Source organism: Strix aluco, chromosome 12, assembly GCF_031877795.1.
Source record: "Strix aluco isolate bStrAlu1 chromosome 12, bStrAlu1.hap1, whole genome shotgun sequence".
NCBI lineage: Eukaryota > Metazoa > Chordata > Aves > Strigiformes > Strigidae > Strix > Strix aluco.
The window spans coordinates 15,467,624-15,488,427 of record NC_133942.1 but is presented as its reverse complement, the minus strand read 5'-3'; the positions used below and the strand labels follow the sequence as shown (position 1 = coordinate 15,488,427).

The 20,804-nt window shown below is 36.4% G+C and overlaps 1 protein-coding gene across 2 annotated transcripts in view; it reads left to right on the top strand.

Moving 5' to 3' along the window:
• The first annotated feature begins 50 nt into the window (after window positions 1-50).
• LRRC28 (leucine rich repeat containing 28) overlaps window positions 51-20,804 on the top strand; it is an 80,289-nt gene continuing 59,535 nt past the window's right edge. For both annotated transcript variants that reach the window (XM_074836957.1, XM_074836953.1), the window contains exons 1-2: window positions 51-13,404; window positions 15,639-15,949. In XM_074836957.1, the coding sequence (XP_074693058.1) occupies window positions 15,858-15,949 (92 nt within the window). In that variant the 5' untranslated portion in view covers window positions 51-13,404; window positions 15,639-15,857. The remainder of the gene's footprint in view (window positions 13,405-15,638; window positions 15,950-20,804) is intronic.

Here is a 20,804-nt window from a genome sequence, read left to right as displayed (position 1 = left end):
TCTCAGACTATGAGTTAATTTCAGTTCAAAGAATGAACATAATTTTTCATTCCAGCAAAAGCATAGCTCTTTCATGTTGATAATAGAAATGATGGCAAAACATTATTTATTGCAAGTATGCACCACATGGGTGGACAACCACTGGTTCTTGCGTTCTACAGCAGGTAGTAGGAGAGGCAGAGTATGAAACAACACAGAAGGTGGAACTGCTGAAGTTGCCAGCATCATAGTCTTCCTTGGATTCTGGGGTTTGACCAAGGTAAGTCTTAACTTTTACCCTTTTCTAGCAAATAAAATGTTGTTATGCATGTTTAGAGCTTTAATAGAAAAGGATATATGTCTTTTTTTAAATGGTACCTCTCTCTGTGCTGTGAAGTTTATTTTTCTCTTTAACCGCATACTTTATTTGTAATGAAAATAACATGCCTTTAGCACAGTTTTCTCTTGATTCAAGAAATGGGTCATAATGAGGTTTTTTTGTGTGAAAGTGAGACTTTCAAAAGAGATTGTCCATATTTAATACACTGAGAAAAAACAGAGTTCTTCATTTCTTGCAAAGCAGGGAAAAACATTATCTGAAGCTTCTTATTTTTCACTTGCTGCTTTGATTAATCAAGGGGGGTGTGGTGGCACATAATCAAATCTCTTCAGGCAATGGCTGTTAAATCGGTGACACATCTGACATTTAGCGGAGGAAAAAGTCTGAAGAGTTAGCGATCTGAACTGCTGCCCTGGGAACTTTCCAACAGTTTGACTCATCTGTCTTTTCCATCAGGCATCTGTGTGACTCTTGTGCCCAAATATCTCTGAGAAGTGCAAAGGAACATAGATTCTAGCAAGATGCAAAAAGATGCTCAGCCAAGAAGAGATCTAATTAAAAACTCACTCTGAATATGTCAGCAGTTTCTTGAATTGCTATCAATCCCTTTTTTTAATTGTGGTTGTCAAATGAGATTTGTAAGTGAAGGTAGTACAACATGTAATTCAATGATACACATTTCTTAAGACTCTCACTGGAGTAAACTGATAAAGAGAAAACTGAAATAAATCTATTTTCCACTAGTATATACAGACGTATTGAAAAATACTGTTACTCTGAGTAATGCAGTTAGCCCTGTAACGGTGAAACTAAATAAGGATACAGTTAATTTCATTAAACCTGTCGACTTTCATAAAAACATTGCCTCTGGAACTGTGCCTTGAGGCAGGAGTGTGATTAAGATAACTTCATATTTGCTATCATATTACTGGGAAGTAAAGTCTATTTATTGTAGATGGCTTTGACTGTACAGTGGTGAACATTTATATAAATACTGGTTGTTACTTAGCTGTCCTTGATGGTGCAGATCAGGTTCTGTTCAGCAAGGAATTTTGGTGAGAGCTTGGCTGAAGACTTGTATGTTTTGTTCCAGGCAAAGGAAGTTGCTCTTACAGCAAAGCCCTAGAAATTTGCATTAGGATTTTTTAAAGAAATTACTCTAAAATCCTTAGATTACCAACCAAAGCCAGGAAAGAACACCATGAAAATAAGTAAGTTACTGAAAAGTAATGTTGCAGTATTACTTATTACCATGTTTTTGTTTTTTTCCTTTGAACCTATAAGCTGATGTTTTTCTTTTTCCTCATTTATCACGGCAATTTTATGCAAGCCAAAGAATGTTTAGAGAGAATAAATTATCTGGGGTCACAATATAGGTCCTTAGGGAGTTGTGGGCTGAGAAAGAGTTTTGAGGCTCAATGTTTCAAGACTCTATTTACTAAATCCGAATGCAAATATTGTAGAAAAAAATACACCTTTCCAGATGAATTTATGCAGTTAGAAAAGAAAGTAGATTTTTTCAGGTACATGGTTGTTTCCTGTTCTTGGGAGACTGATAAGATTATTCACACTTATGTGATACTTTCCTGCTGAATGCAGCATGTGCTGGGTATTATACCCATAGACAAACATAATGTGGTGCTATTTATGCAGAGCCTGCTTTATCCAAATTTTAAGCAAATAGTGCAAGAAACTGATTTTTAATAACTAGTTTTATGGTTGGTTTTAAATGCAATACTATAAAGTATTTTAATTTTGCTGTTATCAGTTAGATAGAAACTGAGGAGTTTTCAGAGATCTATCTTTCAAATGCCAGTGATACTTCATACAAAGGTAGATCTTGTTCCTGTAGCAGGAGGGAATCTGAATGCTTTCAGCCCACTAGCTATAAATGTCAAGATTTAATTTCAACACCCAGTATATTTAAATTATTTGCAAGCACCTCCACAAACTCTGGCAGTAACTGAGATAGACATTAATATGCGATAACTGGCACTACATCTGAAAAATCAGACGGTTTTTCATCATCTGACTGAGTGCTCATGGTATAATGTACATTTAAGGATCCTGCAGTGGTTTGGAGAGGGAGAGAAAGTAGGAAGAGGAAAAGGAGGGTCTGGAAATTGGTAGTAAAAATATGCTGCAGAACACCAGAGAATGCACATACACCCCTCCCTGTGAATCTCCTGTAATGAAATAGTCTGAATCCCAGATTAGGTGAGCTAATTGAAAAGCTGTAACTTTTTCAATTCAGTATTTTAGGTTACTCCTCTAATTCAGCAGTAGGAAGTGGTACACTAAACACAGCCCAGGTACTTCACAGCTGACATACAGTAATAGAATAGAATAATCTGCAATGGTAGACTGTACTCAACAAAACTTCAGATAAGGCACAGACATCAGTCCTTGCTAAACTTCAGTGTTTCTTTGAAGGGGGAGGAATTAAAAGTTTAGAATTCCTATAACCTAAGAACTAGAAACACTATAAAGATGCTTTTCTGATAGGTAAGTTGTACCTTTGCAGAATTTATTTATTCCATAAGATCCCATCTCATTGCATGGTAAATAATTTGATTGGCTGGACAGCTGGTAATCTATCCTTTCCTTGTGTGAGAGAGTAATGATATGTAACATACAGTATTAGTGGGTATTTTTTATGTATTATGGGTATAAAATCCATTGTCTGAAGCCTCAATTGAAATCCTTTTAACTTTATGTAGATTATTAGACAATTTTTATTACTTGGAGGGAAAAAGAAAAACTTGGGGTGGAGGAGGGCGAAAGAAGGCGAAAGAATTAAGCCCTGTGGAACCATTACAATTTTTCAGAGCAGACATGTTCTTTGAGCTGAGCACTGATTAAAGCTGCTTACTGCTAAAGCACCATAGTCTCAACTTCCAGTTTGCTTTTTATACTGAAGAGCCAGACTATTTGGCACACTTGAACCTACATCTGGAAAAACTTCTATTGAAACGGTTTCCAAACAGCTATGCTGGAAACTACCCTTGCAGCTGCTGTTAGAATGCAGAATGGACAATTAAAATAGTCCACAAAAACAGCCTATGTGCAGAGACGACTGGCCTCACTTTTTGAATCCCAAATCAGGCAACTTTTGTGGCTTGGATTCAGCATTGCAAGTTTTGTCTTTTTGTTAGATGTTGCTACTCAGCATCAGATTAGTTATTACAAAGGAACAGTTTGCACCATTCTCACTGAAAAATCTTTCTCTAAAAATTGGTCAAGTTTAATAAATTTCTTCCAATTAGATGAGTAACAGCACATTACTGTGTAGATTAGTAGCATTTTCCTGCAGAAGGAAAAGATCAGCTTCTGAGCAATATAGTAATTTTTCCTTTTTTTTTTTCCACATTACAGTTTTCTGTATTCTTTGTAAAAATTGAAGTGAGCCATAATATCTCTTGGACTGCTATAAATGATTTGAAAAAAAGATTGCACTTTCATAATATCCAACAAGCTACTTTTTCTATGAAATGTTGATAACAAGTGATTGTTACTTTGAATACTGAATTTACCAAGGAGGGAGGACTAGCAGGCTAATTTCTTGCTTTCTTTTAAAGAAAGAAAATAAAATATAAAACATTATATTAAATCCTTAAATAGTCCAATTTTTCTTTAATAACTAACTGTACATCTTATTTTGCACTATAGTTCAATTAAGGGTAAATAACATAGCAGTAAGGTTAAATTAGTGTTATAAAATCTAAATTGGAGATCTGTTTATGTGACACCAAATATGGTTTTGCTTGCTTGTAGCTGAAAATAGATTAACCTCATTTGAAGCATGGGAATTCACTTTAAGTGTACATTAATGCTAGGGAAAAACCAAAAAGATAAGTAAAACTTGTGCCAGCATTCCTAAGTGGATGTAATTCTCTGTCAGAACAGAAACATAGTGTTCTGTAATAAATGTATTAGTTTTCCTTTCTCCTGGAAACTTTCAAAGGACATTCTCATTATTAAAGTCACTGAGTTGCTAAATTAAAGTAAAATTGTTTCATGTAAACCAGTTGCTGGCAGGCCATTCAATACACTGATGGCTTACTGATCACTCTTATTCTGGCACAAATACCTTTCAGCATGGGGGAGAAGAAAAAGCATGCTTCTTAGCAATTATTTGAATATGGTATGATTTGCAAAGAATGGCTGATACTTGGGCCCTGATCCCGTATCATTAAAGTAAATAGTTGAGACATTAACTTCATGCAAGAGATGATCAAACCCATAGCAATGTAACGTGGTAACTCCCTTTTAGGACTTGCTTTCAGAGGAATAAGATTGAAAAGATTATTTTTTGAAAGCAAGAAGTGACAACCCCTCTTCTTTTCTCTTGAAGCAGAGCAAAGATTTTTGTGATATCATAAATAAAACACTTCCTGCCAGCAAGAGCAGAGGGGAGGAACCTCCCATTATCTGTGCCTGTGAACCACCAGCCAAATTCCCAAGAGTGTAGGAGGCCTCCGGCAGATGGGCTCTGTCACTGAGGAGATAATTGTCCCCAGTTATCTGCCAACAATTAGCTAGCACTGTATCATGGACAACAGAAGGGGACACTGCAACTTCTTCAGCTTCTACAGTTCACAGACATGAGTGTTATTGTTAGTTTAGACCAAAATAGGTAATGGTTAAATTTCTATTTAAACCATATAGCTGGCTACGAGTTCTGAATCTGAGCAGATGAACAGCTTTCGATGCTGCTCCGGCAGGAACCGGGTGTCTCTGTCCTGTACACCGATGTTCTAACTGATGCCCGCTTGTTGCCACAAGGTCATGATTCACTGTAAGTAGGGAAGTTACTGGCGTTCATGATAGTCTTGTGTCCCTTATGGAGAGCAGTACCTGCTTCATACCACAGCAAATTTTTCTGAAGTGCTGACAGAGTAAGAAATAAGTTAGATGCAGGTTAATATTAGATGGCAGAGCTGAAAAGCATAACTTTTTCCATGAGTTATGGAGTGCAGATGCCTGTATTAGAATTCCAGTAGAATCAGTCAGCAGCAACTACAAATATGGGATTTATCTTCACTGCTTGCTTTTGCACTTCCCCAGTTCTGTGGATGATTTGGATGAGCCAAGTTTCTGTTACTGAGATGAAGAACCCTGGTTCATTACAGAGTCAGCCAGAAGATGATCTGCCAGGGTATAAATTGCCTATCTGAAAAGCATCCTTATAACATTGCCAGCTCCTAAGCTAATGGTTGTATCTGCTTAGGTTTCATGTGTGCTGTATTTGTGTGCCCTTTTAGCCATTCTGTCACTTCCAGGCGCCCCTCTGTCTTGGTTACTTCTGGGCTAAAATCCCTGTATATAGCCATTCTAATTCCTGGCCCTTCTTTCAGCAGCACAGTTGCTTTTTGTGAGAGAAACAGTGACCAAAACATTTCAGGAACTGGTCATCAGAGAAGAGAGGAAAAAATATCAACTCTTTCATGAGCTAATTAACTTCAATTTTTTGTTCTGAAAGAAAATGAAAATAAATCCTACTTAGTACAAAATCCAAATCTCTTTATGTGGCCTAATCTTAAAATGCTCTTAGTCAAGACAGGACATAAGTACCAGAACCATATATGCAAGATAACTTCGGGTGTTGCCACCTGAATTTCTTTATTTTAACACAGGGGAGCCATTTAAAAAAAAAAAAAAAAAAAAAAACACCACAAACCAAAAAAAACCCCAAAATCCACCAAAAGTTTACTTTCTGGGATTTATCTAAGATAGGTAATAGTTTCCTGTGTTTCTGCCAACTTGCTTTTGCAAACTGCCTCATCCAAAGCCTTCTGAATAGAGTGGAGATCTCACCCTTGTCTTCCATGAGTTTTAGTTTGGTACTGTAATTATTATCCTTAAATATAATCCAACCACAGTTGTCAGAGTTTTTGTCTGTAAAGCCTGTTGATTCCCTGTGCCAATATTTGTAAAATACGGAATGTGAAAAAATGCAACTAAGGTCTCTATTAGTAACAATAAAGAAGCAAACTGTGGCTAACAAAGCAAATGTATCATTGTGAAAATTCTCCACTGTGTAAGTGTTCTCGTAGCGCACCAAAAATCTGCACAATATATTCAAGATATTCAAGAGCCTCCTCCTGTTCATGGCAATAGCATAGTAAGCCTGAAGGAACCCACTGACTTCTACTTTCATCAGCACATGGGAATCCTAATAGCACCAATATATGAGCAAACTAGTATCCAGGCGCTGCAAATAAAATAAGCAAATGTTAACAAGCAAAGACAGGCATGCTGTTGTAATGATCTTTGTGGGTTTTGTTTTGAGGCTGTAAGAAACAAGACAGGAACAATCCTCAGTTTTAAAGCATTATTTTCCACATTACTTTCAGCTTCCTTGAAAGAGTTCTGGAAGTATTTTCCAGCCACCTGAACAAAAGCTAAATGCAGTTTCTTGAATTCTATAAAAATGCATCCATTAGTAATTATCTAAGATATCACAGAATATGATTTTGATACTAAAAGAGGGTTTTTTCCAAATAAATTTTTTCAACCTTGTAGTAAAAAAAAAAAATCCAATTCCAATAATCTAGTTTATAATTTTACTTTGAATTCTTTGAATTTTATTTGAACTTTAATTGAATTGTAAATTTATACTTGAATTATTAATTCAAATGTGTTTACAACCATCTTTGCTAGGAATCTGACTGAAATATATTGTAGCTCTTTGTAACAGTGAAAAACAAAGCAATTCACCATTCTTCAATATAAATAGTATAAATTACTTATTTCAATGGAAAAAAAGGAAGTCCACAGGTTTAGCTTTTAATAATAAATCTATAAATAAACAGTAAGATGAACAAGATAAAAATTATTTATCTAAGAATTTCTGAATACTGACTTGTTTCATCAGTTCAAGGTGATAATACAGAATTCTTTATTTCTACTAGAATGATTTTGTCGTGCTTTTTTAAAATGAGCTTGGGATGAAAAACCACAGTTATTGATTTCTTTGTTAAGTGGAAGAATCAGAGAAATTTCCCATATAAATTCTTTGGGGTTTTGCTCAACAATTGCCCCATTAAAGAACATGCTTCAGGATTTTTCCTTTCTGCTGTCTCTGGGCCCTCAAAATTGTGGATATGTTATGCTTTCTCTGGCACGTTAAATGCTTTATTTACCTTTCAGCACACTTCAGACAAGCTTTTCACTTGCTTCCAGGGAAGGTTTAGGGCAGCGGATAGCTAATGACTGATCTTGTACACTTTGAAAGAGGTATGTGTAACTTCTACACTTCATTTGCTGAGTTACAAACAAAACTAAATTATTTGTGCATGTACATCTGATACCCTGTTTTTCTAATTGAAAATGAAGGTAAGAAGCGTGTAACTTGATCCTGTTCAAAAGCAAGTAATTGAATTGTTACTATGTTCATGTTACTAGGTAGCATTAAATTCTGTTCTTGACTTGTAAGTTACCCAATACATATAGTCTTGTTTAGAGCATTAGCTCATTTTCTAAACCCTTGGCATTTGGGCCAGTCTGTAACTGGTACCTCAGTGGTAGCTATTTTAATCTTTCCTATGATCACTAGTCACTACCTGGTGAAGTTAAGGAGTTCTTTCATTTTATTCAGGTGCTATACAAGTGGAAGGCAGTATTACTCCTGCAACTCCTTACAGTTACCTTAATTCTGTGAATGGCAATTCAGCTCTGTGAAGAAGGGGTTAGTTGCTATTCCAATATACTCTGTGACACTTGTTTGTACATACAAATATATACATCAGAAGTGCCTTTCTAGTTTGTTGTACTCAAGCACATGCTATTTTAGGCTGACATTTTCCAACCAGGCCTGAAGGAGTTAGATGTCTATTAAATTCAGTTTGACTGATTTGGACACTGAACATCTCTGAATTAAAATCCTAGTGATAGACAGTGAGTCTGTGCTAAAATGACATTATTAGCTCTTCAGTAATGCAAAAGATGTACATCTACATCTAATTTTTTTCAACAAATTGGCAAATATAGAACTTCAGGACTGGGATAATATTTTATTAAGTGAACATGCAAGATACACACACTGAAAGTGAAGCTGCCATAGTGTCAAAACTACTGAGCTGTTTTGATTTGGAGAGGATATAAGCACTTCCTATGAAAACACTCTTGTTGATTTAAATATAATATGTATTTTATTGAGTAACAAGCAAGTAATTCATTATAGCTGGTGTTCTCATGAAAAAAGTTGTATTTTTCAGGTTTGACTTTTGATGGTAGAGATTAAATGTCGAAAACCAAGGGTATTGAGCATGATCTGTGTTGAACCTCTGATCATTGCCTCAGACTAGTATTATACAATGATATTTCTGGACAGAAGTGTGAACAAGAATTTGGGTTCCATTCCCAAATCTTTGCTTACTTATTATGAGCATTTTTAGCAAAATGACATGAGTATTCTGTATCCCAGTTTAATCATCCCTCAAATGAGCTTAAAATATCAACAGGCTTAATAACAGCAGTGTTTATGAAATGTTTTTAGATCGTCGTATCAAAGGTGCCATTAAATTGTCATACCATAATTTATATAATAAATTGTAAGGAAAGTGCTAATGTGTTTTGTACAGCATAAGGGATGACATATATAAGCATGAAAGATAAACTGGGAAAGTTTACAGTAAACAGAATGGATTCCAAAGTAACTGTGAACACGGCCCAAATCTGCTATTGAAATTCAGTAGTTAGCCATGTACTGACCTGTGACAATTGCAACCTGGGGAAGAACAGCAGAGTTAAAGAAATGTCTCTCTGCCTGGTGCCTGCTGTGTTGTGCAGACTGTATTCAAATGCTCTTTAAAGAACAGAGTCTGGAAAGGGCTCAAGCATTGAAAAGCAGAGGGAAACAATTCCAAACAAGGCTGCCTGTGTGCAGCTCTGTTTCTGGTATCACCCTTTGAAGGTTTACACTGAAGTACTCTTTGCCTCGCAAGCTACTTCAGATTAATATCATTTATGGAAAGAGCTATAAACAAAAGGCAAATGTCTTGAATGCTTTTCAGTGCTGGGGAGAAGTGTTATTATATAAGTCTGACACCAGCTGACACTGGCCACCCTGGTAAGGCTAGTCTACCTCAGGTTATCATCATTCTGCAGGCCAGCATACTAGAAAATAAGTACAAGACTAATCCATTGACTTCCCCTCTCCAAATTGATTAAGCATCCAGAAAAGTTGTAATGAAAAAAAGAACAAAATTTGTCTGATATAGCTGTTTCTGGAGCCATCTAAACCAGTATGAGCAGTTACCCAATACAACCTGTAAAACTTGGAACTGGGAGAAAATGTACTTATATTCTAAAGGCTTAGGGAAGATGATTATTTGTGGTCTGTATGTCTTCAGAGTATTAGGAAGTCTAATAAAAATAGTCATAGTGATAACATTAGAACCTTGAAAAGTGACCTCAGAATGGACATCTATGCCCTTGCATGCAGACCAGCCAGTCACTACAAGCATTTATAAGCATTAAAACTTCTTTTGAAATGAACTGAAATTTAGGATGGGTGAAGTCGCCAACATATTCTACCTAAATGTGCACTATCAATTTGCTTTCAGTGCAATTCAATTACAATTTCATAAACTCTAAATCTTCTTGAGAGTTGGTTTACCTGTGTGATCCCCTCTCATCAGCAATGTTAATTAAGGAAGTCAGGACATTCCTTTTAATGTCATCTACAACTGACTGCATTTTGGAATCGACAATAAAAGTCTTTGCAGAAAGTTCTCATCTCTGGGAATGATTGTTCATGGGACTTCTGTGCTTCACGACACAGTCCAAAACATTTTTAATTTTTTCACCCTCTTTCTTCAATTAACCTAACAAAAGAAGGACGATCTGACTGTAGAAACTTTTCTGGCTGCAATAAGAGCAGTGGCTTTTCTTACCCTTTTAAGGAAGTTCTCTCTGTGGTCTCTAAGATTTGTAAATAGCTCCAGGAAATTAAAGCACTTGTAAATTGTCCACTTGAGATTATGTAGTCGCAGTTTGCTAGGAAAAGAGCGGACTAGTAATCTGTAGCTAGAATTTATATGGTATTGCAGTCATCAAATATTGCTAATCTTATCAGTTGCACTGGTGAATTTGACTTTGGATTGTATGCCATTTACAAATGTTTATCACTGTCCCCCCACTGGAAATTCCGTGCTCTGTACAGTCCCAGCAGTGATACAGTGCTAACCCAGGGTTTATCTATATTGATACGTTAGCCTGGAGCCCAAACTTTGATCACCACACTGACTATATATGGGTTCCTTCCTACCTCTCCAGGGAGTGTTAGACATGGAGGAGAACTTGTACCCAAGCCCTGTACCTAAGCGTTGTGTGGATGCCAGCAGCTAGAGCTATACAGAGCCATCAGCAAGAGCCCTCTTCTGAATATAATGCAGAGAGAACCAATGGTACATATGCCCAAAGCTGCAAATTTACTGGAACAGAGCAGAATTTGAAGGGGTATGGTGCTACCTGATGAGGGGATGGCCCCACTTAAAAAAAAAAGAAACAAAAAAACCCCCAAAACCTACAGGAAAGCTCTAGTCTGCAATAGAAGATTAGGTATGAAAAATGAAGACAAAGATATTGCTCTTCCCTTCACCATGAGCTTGGGGCTGAATCAAGCCTGTAGTATCCTATTGTAATCAAAGCTCTTTTCTCTGCTGCAATGCTCAACAAAAAATGAGAATTTTTTGCTTGGAAAATGTTGCTGCGTTTCTTCTTAAGGTCTTGAAGCAAGAAAGCAAAACTCCTAATAATTTAACTGCTAAAACAAAATAAGAAGGCAAATACACAGAAAAGCATAAGGGAAATAAAATGGTGTGTTGGCTAAAATACTGGTAGAATTAATGTAAACTTAGATATGATATTAAGTTTGCTTTTCTGATTAGTGCATATTTCTACTTCTGCAATTTTACTGGACTTAATATCCAAGCCTTTTGAAGATAACTTACCTCTTCATCGTGGGACTGGAAAGAAGAAAAATCCAGGGAATCTGAAAACAGTGGGGAAGGTGGTTAAGTGTCATGAACAAAATGATAGAAGTTTGCTTATGTCTATCACATGGGTTGGGAAAGTCAAATACTGCTGGAAAGGGTTTTTATTTCCCTTGTGTTTATTTTCCTTTTATAAACTTGCCAACCACAAATCTTTCATGGTCTTCCTGTCTCTGGTCACTTGAAATACCCTTTTAAAATATACATGAAACTACTTTGCTAGCAGCACTTTTATAAACCAATTAAATAATTAGCATTAATCATTCTGTGGAAATATTATCTTTTCCCCACACATTGCATTTAACTGATCTGCTCGAACTGGATAGTTAGTGCATGTAGGAAGGTTAAAGGATATGGGCCTATCTCTATCTTTGAGTCTATCTATGTCTGTAACGACCTCTGTCTGCAGCGAATGTATTAGAAATATTTTAAAATAATTTACTCAGTTCTGCAAAATCCCTGTTTTACCTTGGTTCATCCTTGATACCAACTCCTAGTAAATAAACATAGTTTCTTACTTGCGCTAACACTGACTGGAGTTTGCTCTCGCCAAACTTCCAGAGATGAGAGTGTGTACAACCACCTGGACAATTCTTATTATTGCACTTAGAGCTATAATGTGGAATGCAATATTATGAAGCAAATTGCAGAGTTGTCTGCACTGAGCTGAATTTTAGTTTTACTGAGTAATGTCTTTTTTTGCAAAAAGATCCTCCCCTATTCTAGCTTTGTATAAGTAAAAGGATAGAGAAATACTACTAGCTTTTGAGTAGTGTTGCAATGTTGTTCTTGCAATATTTGCATATTGCTGAGTTCTGTGCCACAGATGGTGGCATAGAGGTGGAAAGATAAGGTGGAAAGATAAAACTGAAAAATCCCAAGAATATAAAAAAAAAAAAAAATCAAATAGGACAACGTGCTAGTTGTGGAAGAATCCTAAACAGACATTAGTTAAGATGAGTAAAATTGATGGTGCTGCCTCTGAGAGCAATGTTTTTCAGCTCCAGCAAAGTTGTCCAGCAATTTACTCAAACTTATGGTTAGTTTGATGTTACACAAAGCTAAGCCTTATCATTATTTTATGACCTGTCACAAAGTAGCTATTCATGTTACTTCAAGTCTCTCGCTATAGCTCCATCTGGTAACTTAGATACTGCTCATAAAAGCCACGGATTAGATAGAAGGCGGGCACCAAGTAATACATAGCACAGAAAACTGACAAGTTGCCCTGAGAAAAAACAATATTCCATCAAAAGTACCATGCAAAATGAAACAAGAAATTCAAAAAGGCCAAATATTTGACTTAATGACATAAATATGATTGCTTTTGTGGGATAAGAAAAAAATAAGTCAGTAGTAAGAATATCTTTTCTGAGAGAATCAAACATTATAAATGCAATGTTCTATGCATACTAACATTGTTTATCTCATTGCCTTCAGATGACTTTGCATCAGACATTTAGCTACTAAATACATTTGTTAGTCATATAAATCAGCTTCCATTCTGAAGTAAAGGGTCTTAGCCTACAGTTAGCAACTTGACGAATTAACTAAATAGCTATGTCATTTATGAGACATAAATAAGCCCACCTACTTTGTAACAGTCACTGAAATGTTTAACAGAGGGGAAAATAGCAAATTCTTTCTTACTTACACATCTGAGTTACTGTTGTTCACAGGAAAGTGTATATATTACAACCACCGAAAAACAAACTCAGCAGTATTTTGAAAAACTTAAATCAGCAACATGAATGGCATCATTTTTAACTTAGTACAGACCTTCTGTTGTGGGTTAACCCCTGTAGGAAGCTAAGCACCACACATCCCTCACCCTCAGTGGGATGGGGGAAAAGGAAAGGAAGAGTAAGAGCAAGAAAACTTGAGGGTTGAGATAAAAATTGTTTAATAAATGAAGGAGAAGTGGAAGAAGAAAGCAAGCCATTGCACAGGTTATTAATGAATGTGAAACACATCATAAACAAACACGCCAAGTAAAGCCTCTCTGCTATAAAGGACAGTGGCTGCAATATCCATATGGGGAGGCCTCGCAGACTGATTACATCATGCTGCCCTGAAACTGCCAAGGTGAGTCTCATTTGCTTACCATGGTGGAAGCAACAACTGGGGGGGCAGAGTGAGAAATGGAGCTTGATGCTACACAAACACTGCTCAGCAATAGTTAAAACATTAGTGTGTTCCCAGTATTGTCATGGTCACAATTCTAAAATGCAGCACACTGTGAAATACCAGGAGAAAAATAACTCTATCTCAGCCAGGCCCAGTACACCTAAACCTGCCAGATTCAAAAGTACTTTTAAACTAGTATGCAAAGTGTATAGAAATACTCTTTTTTCAATATTGAAACTAAGCAGTTCAACAGTGCTCAAGAATGCTGTAACAATTCATAACAAAGACTGAAAATTAAACTATAAAACTTTATAAAATTAAACTAAATATAACTATCTCCTTGAAGAAGGGGAAGGAATGTACTTATGTATCTTAACATGGAGCCACAATCCTGAATTCAGCAGAGCATGTTACAACAAATGCTCATTGCTAGTTCTCTGAAAGATGCTGTTTCTGTCTGAATAGGGCTGTCTATCATGGCATAACTTCCATCCCTACTGAACAAGGAAATCCCCCTTTACATGCTATACATTCTATGGCTTTTGGACTCTTTTTCTATCAGGTATTGAACAAACTGAAACACTTTACAACAGCAGAAGAGGTCAGAACACTGAGATTCATCTAAGCACTTATGCTGTGATGCTTTTATCTACTTTACTTTGCTCCTTTCCCTTTTTGCTCTTATCTTTCAGTATTGCTGTTGTGCATTGATCCTTGACTTGGTCTTTCAGCAAGGGAAAGTATCTTTAGTAGTTGTTTCATGTTGTTTCAGTAGAGCCCTTCCCCTAAGGAACTGAAGGAAAAGGACTGGTTATTTTTCAAACACAAAGGATTTGCCATTCACCCTGTATTGCCTTGAAAATCATGTATGTGTGGTGAAGAGGTCAGGGAGGGAACACCTGTAAATGGAAGTAAGAAAAAATCATTTGCTTCACTGACACAGTTTTCTCTGCATCAAGGATGGCCAAGTCACTGAGAGCTGAGCCCCCTCTTCAGCAGAATAAAACTGATCCTGTCATCAACCCATACAAACTTGGCATATGCTGTTAAATGCTGGCATACTGTACCACATAAATCTCCCATGGAAGCATGGCTCTCCATTTCATAATATCACAACATGTTATCAGTTTCCTCTCTTTCTCCACTTATTGAGGGGTATAGTAAGACTATTTTGACTGATTTTTTAAAACATAAAGAAAGGCCAAACCATGGTGCATTTATCCACCTGTTTTCCAAATCCAGACTGATCTATTTCTCATCACACTAGCTATGTCTAGCTAAAATAAGGAAATTATTTTAAAAAAATAATCACAGCTGTTTAGATATAATGGATATAGGATAATCCAAAACAAAACAGGTTTCATCTAAGCTATATACATTCTTTGCACTTCTGTTAGTGTAAGCAATGCATTAGCAATCTGGTTTTAAAAAGGTACTGAGCTTTAGCTAGGAAGTCGCCACCAGGCAAAGGCAGTCACTTTAAATTGTTAGTGGTAGCACGCTTCTGGAGAGAGGCAGGAGATCATCCAGAATTGCTTTCAGTCAAACTACACTGTTCACACAGGAAAAGATGAAGCAAACAAATTACCTACATGAAGTAGGTAGCACTGTCTCTCTGAGCTGATACTAAACAAGCTATTACCAATATACTACCTGAGTTGCTATCTTTAGCACATGGAATAGCTGCAATTACTACCTTAGTCACTGCAACACCCCAACAGACAGAGCTTTCACAAGAACAATGGCAGTAGTAGTTACTCAGGCCAAAATTATGACACGGGGGAAAACATTACTTTTACTCTATCTAATTTCCAATCTCAGTTATGGCTACATTCAGCAGGAGACTACATTATTATTCTTCATTTTCTAGCTCTTCCATCCTTCCCTGTATCTTCCTGTATGACATTATAAAAGATGAACATGTTAAAACATCTAACATGTTTTATTCCAGAGTAAAATCTGGGAAGGTCAGGAGTGACATGACTTATTAGTCATCTCTAAGGATATCCTGTCTAAGGACAGGATACGCACAGAGAATGCCCATTTTTCAAAAATATAAAACACACAAATGAGTTCTGGTATAAATTTTTCCTTTGGTGTTAGATGTACAATGTTGTTCAAAACCTAAATAAAAGTAAATGTAAAATATTAACCTTTTTTTTCTTTTTTCTTTTTTTTTTTTTCCCCAATAGCAGTGTGCTAAGGATGTCTACCCACAGACCTAAACAATCATGGGACTGGAAGAAAACATTTTGCCAGGGGTACTGTTTGATGTTTCAACCAAGGAAAGGACCTTGCCCAGGCTGAAAGACCAGAGAGGAAAAGCCTGAAAGGCTTTTTAAAACGCCACATCTACTCAGTGCAAAGCCATTTTGCCCAGTCTATAACAAGGACTGATTAATGCTACAGCAATGACCACATCAGTTATAATAACAGCAAAAGCACCATCCCCACAAGGGAACTCAGGAGGCCAACGTCTACTCAGAGCAGAACTACCTTCAAGGTGAGATCAGGTTTCTCACTACCCTAATTCCCCTTATCTATAAATTCTCTCTAAAATATAAGCAGATGTGTGGAGATTGTCTGTTTTAATGAACTACTTCTCTGCAAAGTCCTGTGTCTATAGCTTAGCAATAGAATTCCTGTCAGATGGCTATTTAGCAGCCTCATCAAAGTGTTCAGGAACTAGAAGAGAACAGGAAGAGAACTAATTAATCTAGAGCAAGCCCATGTTTCTTTAACTACATTATTTCTGCTTCTCCTGATTTTTGCTTTCTTTCCCTAGATTATGTTAGCCTGCAGAACTTGGTCAGCTGCTTTTTACATAGGCAAAGAAAAAAAAAGTAATTTTCTAGTCTTGTTTCTGTAAAGTAATTGGAACCTGCCAAGAGTAAATGATTAAATGAACAGTCCCTTTGTCTATTGAGTAGAATGTTAAAGTCATATAGTAGTAACAGTAGTTAAAAAGAAAAAAAAAACTCATGACATCACCTTGGAAGTTTTGTGTCCCAAAAGAACACTAGAGGGGGAAACATGAAATGAACAGATCTTCAACAGTGCCAAAGTAATGACTGAAGCTGTAGCAGTTTCAAGGTTCACTGGTATCTGATCAGTCTAAGGAACTACAAGAAAGTGACGAATACATGAACAGATTCTGAGATACACATCTTTTATTGCACCTTCTATGGAGGGATTAACAGAAACATTTTTATGTGTTGTGGCAAGTTTTGGGTAGAAATAGTCTCTGCTGTGGTGCATATGTTCCACCTGAAGCTGTCTTTCCTTTGTCTACCAATACCAAATTCCTCAAGTTAGAATTCAGTCAAAATTATGTCTCTATTTACATCTCTATTCTTTGAAACATTTACAACTGTGATTAGTCTTTAATGTAGGCCATAGTCCTGCTCACGTACAAGATTATTGAATGCTTGTGTGTTTAAGGTATCGAGTACAAAAAAAGGTTATTTGATTAATGCAAGGACTAAAAAAATCTTTTCGAGATTTTTACCACACTTTTGATAATGATAATAGAAACATACACAGAAACCAGTATAAGTTCTAAAATATTTATATTCATAAATGTATTGGTAAACTCGGATCCTTATTTAGTTTCTGTTTTTCCTCCAATGAAATAAAAGGAAAAATTGCTTTTGACTTTACATTACAGATTGTAGCCCCGATTAAATTAGAAACATTATATTCTTGCAGCAAAATAACAAATAGGTGGGTCAAACTGTACTTATAAAAAATTTTCTTTCCTATTGTTCTAAGAGATCCTCAGTAATTCACTGAGGACACACTGGCTTCCTGATCCAGCAATTCAAGGCAGGGTAAAACGCAACAGAAACAAAAGTCTATCTATGAAAATTCCTCTTCAGTTACACAAAAGGACTGCAGCATTGCTACACTGACAGGGATGTATTCTCCAGCAGCCAAATTTTGCGTTTTGTATGTGGTTGTCTGGTTGGCTTCTATTTTATGAAAGAAACCAGTATTAATTTAAAGAGTATAATTATGTTGCAGCAGTGCTTCTCTGGTAATCTGTATTGGTAGGGCTATCTCTAATTTGTAGCTCCATGTATCCATGGATTACCGTTACAAAGGTGCAATCGCTCACTAAAGGATAGCTGTTCTAAGTATATCAATGTGAATTTAAGAAACTTGAACTCATTGAACATGACTTCAGTGCTAAAAGCACTAGGTCACTAAAAGGGTTTAATAGACCTAATTACTTCACTGTCCCAGAATTATGGGGTATTAATCCCTGGAAGAGAGTAAAAGGCACATCTTCTCCTATGCCATTGGTAAAAAATAAAAAACAGTTTCAGTGTGCGGGTCTAGTTACAGTCAATTGAAGTTACTCTGAGTCTCCATTTCTGATTTTGAACAGAGGCTAAATTAGCTCCTTTTGTCAGAACATATTAACTTGGTACAGACATACGGTCTGGAATAGTTCCCTAGGAGCAGAGCTGGTGCCAGACACAATGCCATATTGTCCAAAACACTCCTGACATCAAGGAAAAATGGGAGCTAGTAGCTAGTATTATGCCACAATTTTATAATCTGGAAAGGCCTTTATCAGTGTTGTACTGCAAATGTGACAAAACCAAGAAGGAGGTAAGGACTCAAAAAAAGTACATACGCTAAGCAGCCACTACTGCAAGACTGTTCATTGAGCACTACCTAAGAGTCTCCTCAAGCCCAACTATGTCTTGACTTTTGTTACCTGTTCTAGCTCAAATTTTGACTGTTGGACTTCTTAGTAACGAAGTGCTCAGGAATTCAAATGCAAAATTTCTGAGAGGATACACAGAGCATAACAAGAAAAACAAATATCTTTGACTTTCCTGATTTGCTCTCGAAAACTAAAAATTCTGCATTTAACAGGAAGTGGTCTACTGAGTGTCTCCCCAACACGTGGAACATCCAGGCGTATATTTAAGCTATTGCTCGTGTGTTCAATAGAAAGAAAGGTCAGACCCCAGCTGTAGCCAGACGGATGGTTTATGTGAAAAGGAGAAACGCTGCAAGCTCTCTAAAAGCAAATCTCCCACTGGTCTCAGGAACAGAAGATTTCTATATCTGACTTCACTGTAACAGGTTCCACAATATGCTAGCATAAATCAAAGAGCTGTGTATACACCACTCTTCCCCCCTTCACTATTTATATTCACTTGGAATGAAAAATAGCTCACCACCTGCCTCATTTCTATCATAATGTAACAGGCCACATCATTAACACCCTTCTGATATGAATGGCAGAATAAAATTATAAAAATGGTCACTCTTACACAACCAAGATATCTGGCACCTCACCTGGAACTTTTCCATAAAAAAATACAAACATCTTATAAATATACAAAAACATGTTATTTCAAGTATGCATATTGTCACTAAAAAACAAATGAAACACACTTCCATTTTAGGCTTACATGTACTAAAATTATGGAACTGTGTAGACAAGAGTATAAGGACTTAATATTTTATCAAAGTTTTAAAGTAAACTTATAGTAACAATGGAGCTTTACTGCTCATATGGAGTGTCTCTACAAAACATTACTTTGTTCTGACATACAGAAGAACATGGGACTTCTCAGAAAAATAAATGGTTAAGAGAGGAGAAAGAACATGACATTAGGCAACAATAGTCATATCGGATTAAAAAAATGGAGTAAATTTTGCATCTGGAAGTAGGAACAGCTTCAGAATAAGCTTAAAACCACTGTTTAGGTGAATGAATAACAATTTTTGGTCTGGTTAGATTCAATGAATCATTAGAAACACTCAGGAATCTTTTGACAATTATTGCAAACTCAGCAAATCTGTAGATTGAACTGAAGGAAAGTGCGGTGAAGATGAAAAGAAAGCAGATCTTGGGCCAGGCAGAAAGATGGGGAAATAACCACCATACAGCCTCAATGACAGCAGAGGGCAGTAGTAAAAAATAATATTATTGAGGTCATATAAAAATAGACCAAAGAACATTTAATGCTATTTGCTGCCTGAAACTAATAAACATTCATGTGCTGCCTAAATTTGCTATCTGAGTTTTACTACTTTTTTGGTTTACAGTGAAGCAAAACTGGAGATAATATTCTAAGTGGCTTTAATAAAATTTTTTAACCAAATCAGTCAAGTTTAAGGAGTTTCATAAGTGAATTTCAAAAGATAAACAAAATTTTATTCATTAATGCATTTGTGACATACAGCAATGTTGATAAACTGAAAAATACTTGGTTAATTGAAATTAATTTGAAAGCCTTGATTATCTTGTCAACAAGAGGTAACACAAAACATCTCCATATCAGCTACGTGCACCTTTAGCAGTCATTAAAGAAGGACTAACAACTGAATAAGCCGTGAAGAGCAGGCTGATTTGTTACCTTTGTGGTGATGCCATATTGAGATTTCCCGATGGAGCAGAGGCAGAAATGCTGATTCTGCCCGTTGTTATATTTGCTTAGCACATTAACAGAGGAATTTGGTTTCTGGGGCTGTCGGCGAGGCATTGTTCTTTTTCCAATTGAGATTAATCAGATCAGTGGGAATTTAGAATGAGCAGAAAGTGCATGATCAGGGCCAAAATCCACTGCTCACTTACTCTGTGTTAGGGTTGTTCCATTCAAACTGCAGTTTGTCCAGACTACTAGTACTTTCCATTTATTCCTTAGGAAATCTATTTCACAACATAATCAATGTGATTACTAAGAAAATTCCTTCAAAAAACAAATTCAGCCCAAATTAGTGATAAGACTGTTTTAAAAGCTTCTATTTTGAGCTATGCTGATTTGAACCACACCAGGCGTACAAGTAACTTTCCTTCTAATTAGCTTTTTCATTAGCATTACTGTGCCATTGAAAAAGGAGTCAGCTAACGTTTAATAAATACAATAACAAATAAACTGAAACTAAAACACTTAAGCCAAAGGTGGACAATGTCTAAACATTAAATACTGGCATGCTGGCACTTTTGGCATGCAGGAGCTCCATCTGCCTTCCAGCTTTTGGTACTGCTGCAGAAGCCAGAGTTTAAAAGGTTTATGGAATCGAAGTTAGTACTGTGATGAATCACTGTAACTTTATTCCACTCAAATAAGACAGGTTTGTCACTACACGAAAATTACTAACTGGAAGTTAGGAAACCCCTCCTAAGAAGAGCTGTGACTTTCTGGAGAACGGATTCTTTCTCCATCAGTAAAACCAGAACATTTTAGTGAGTTTATTTCTTCCTAGTATGAGAGACAAATCAACGAATGTATGTGTAATGCAAAAAACCCTCCTATGGAAAGAACAGATCCTAAATTCTCAAAATTTATACCAATTGAGATCTTGTATCATTGTTTATATGAAAGCTGTAT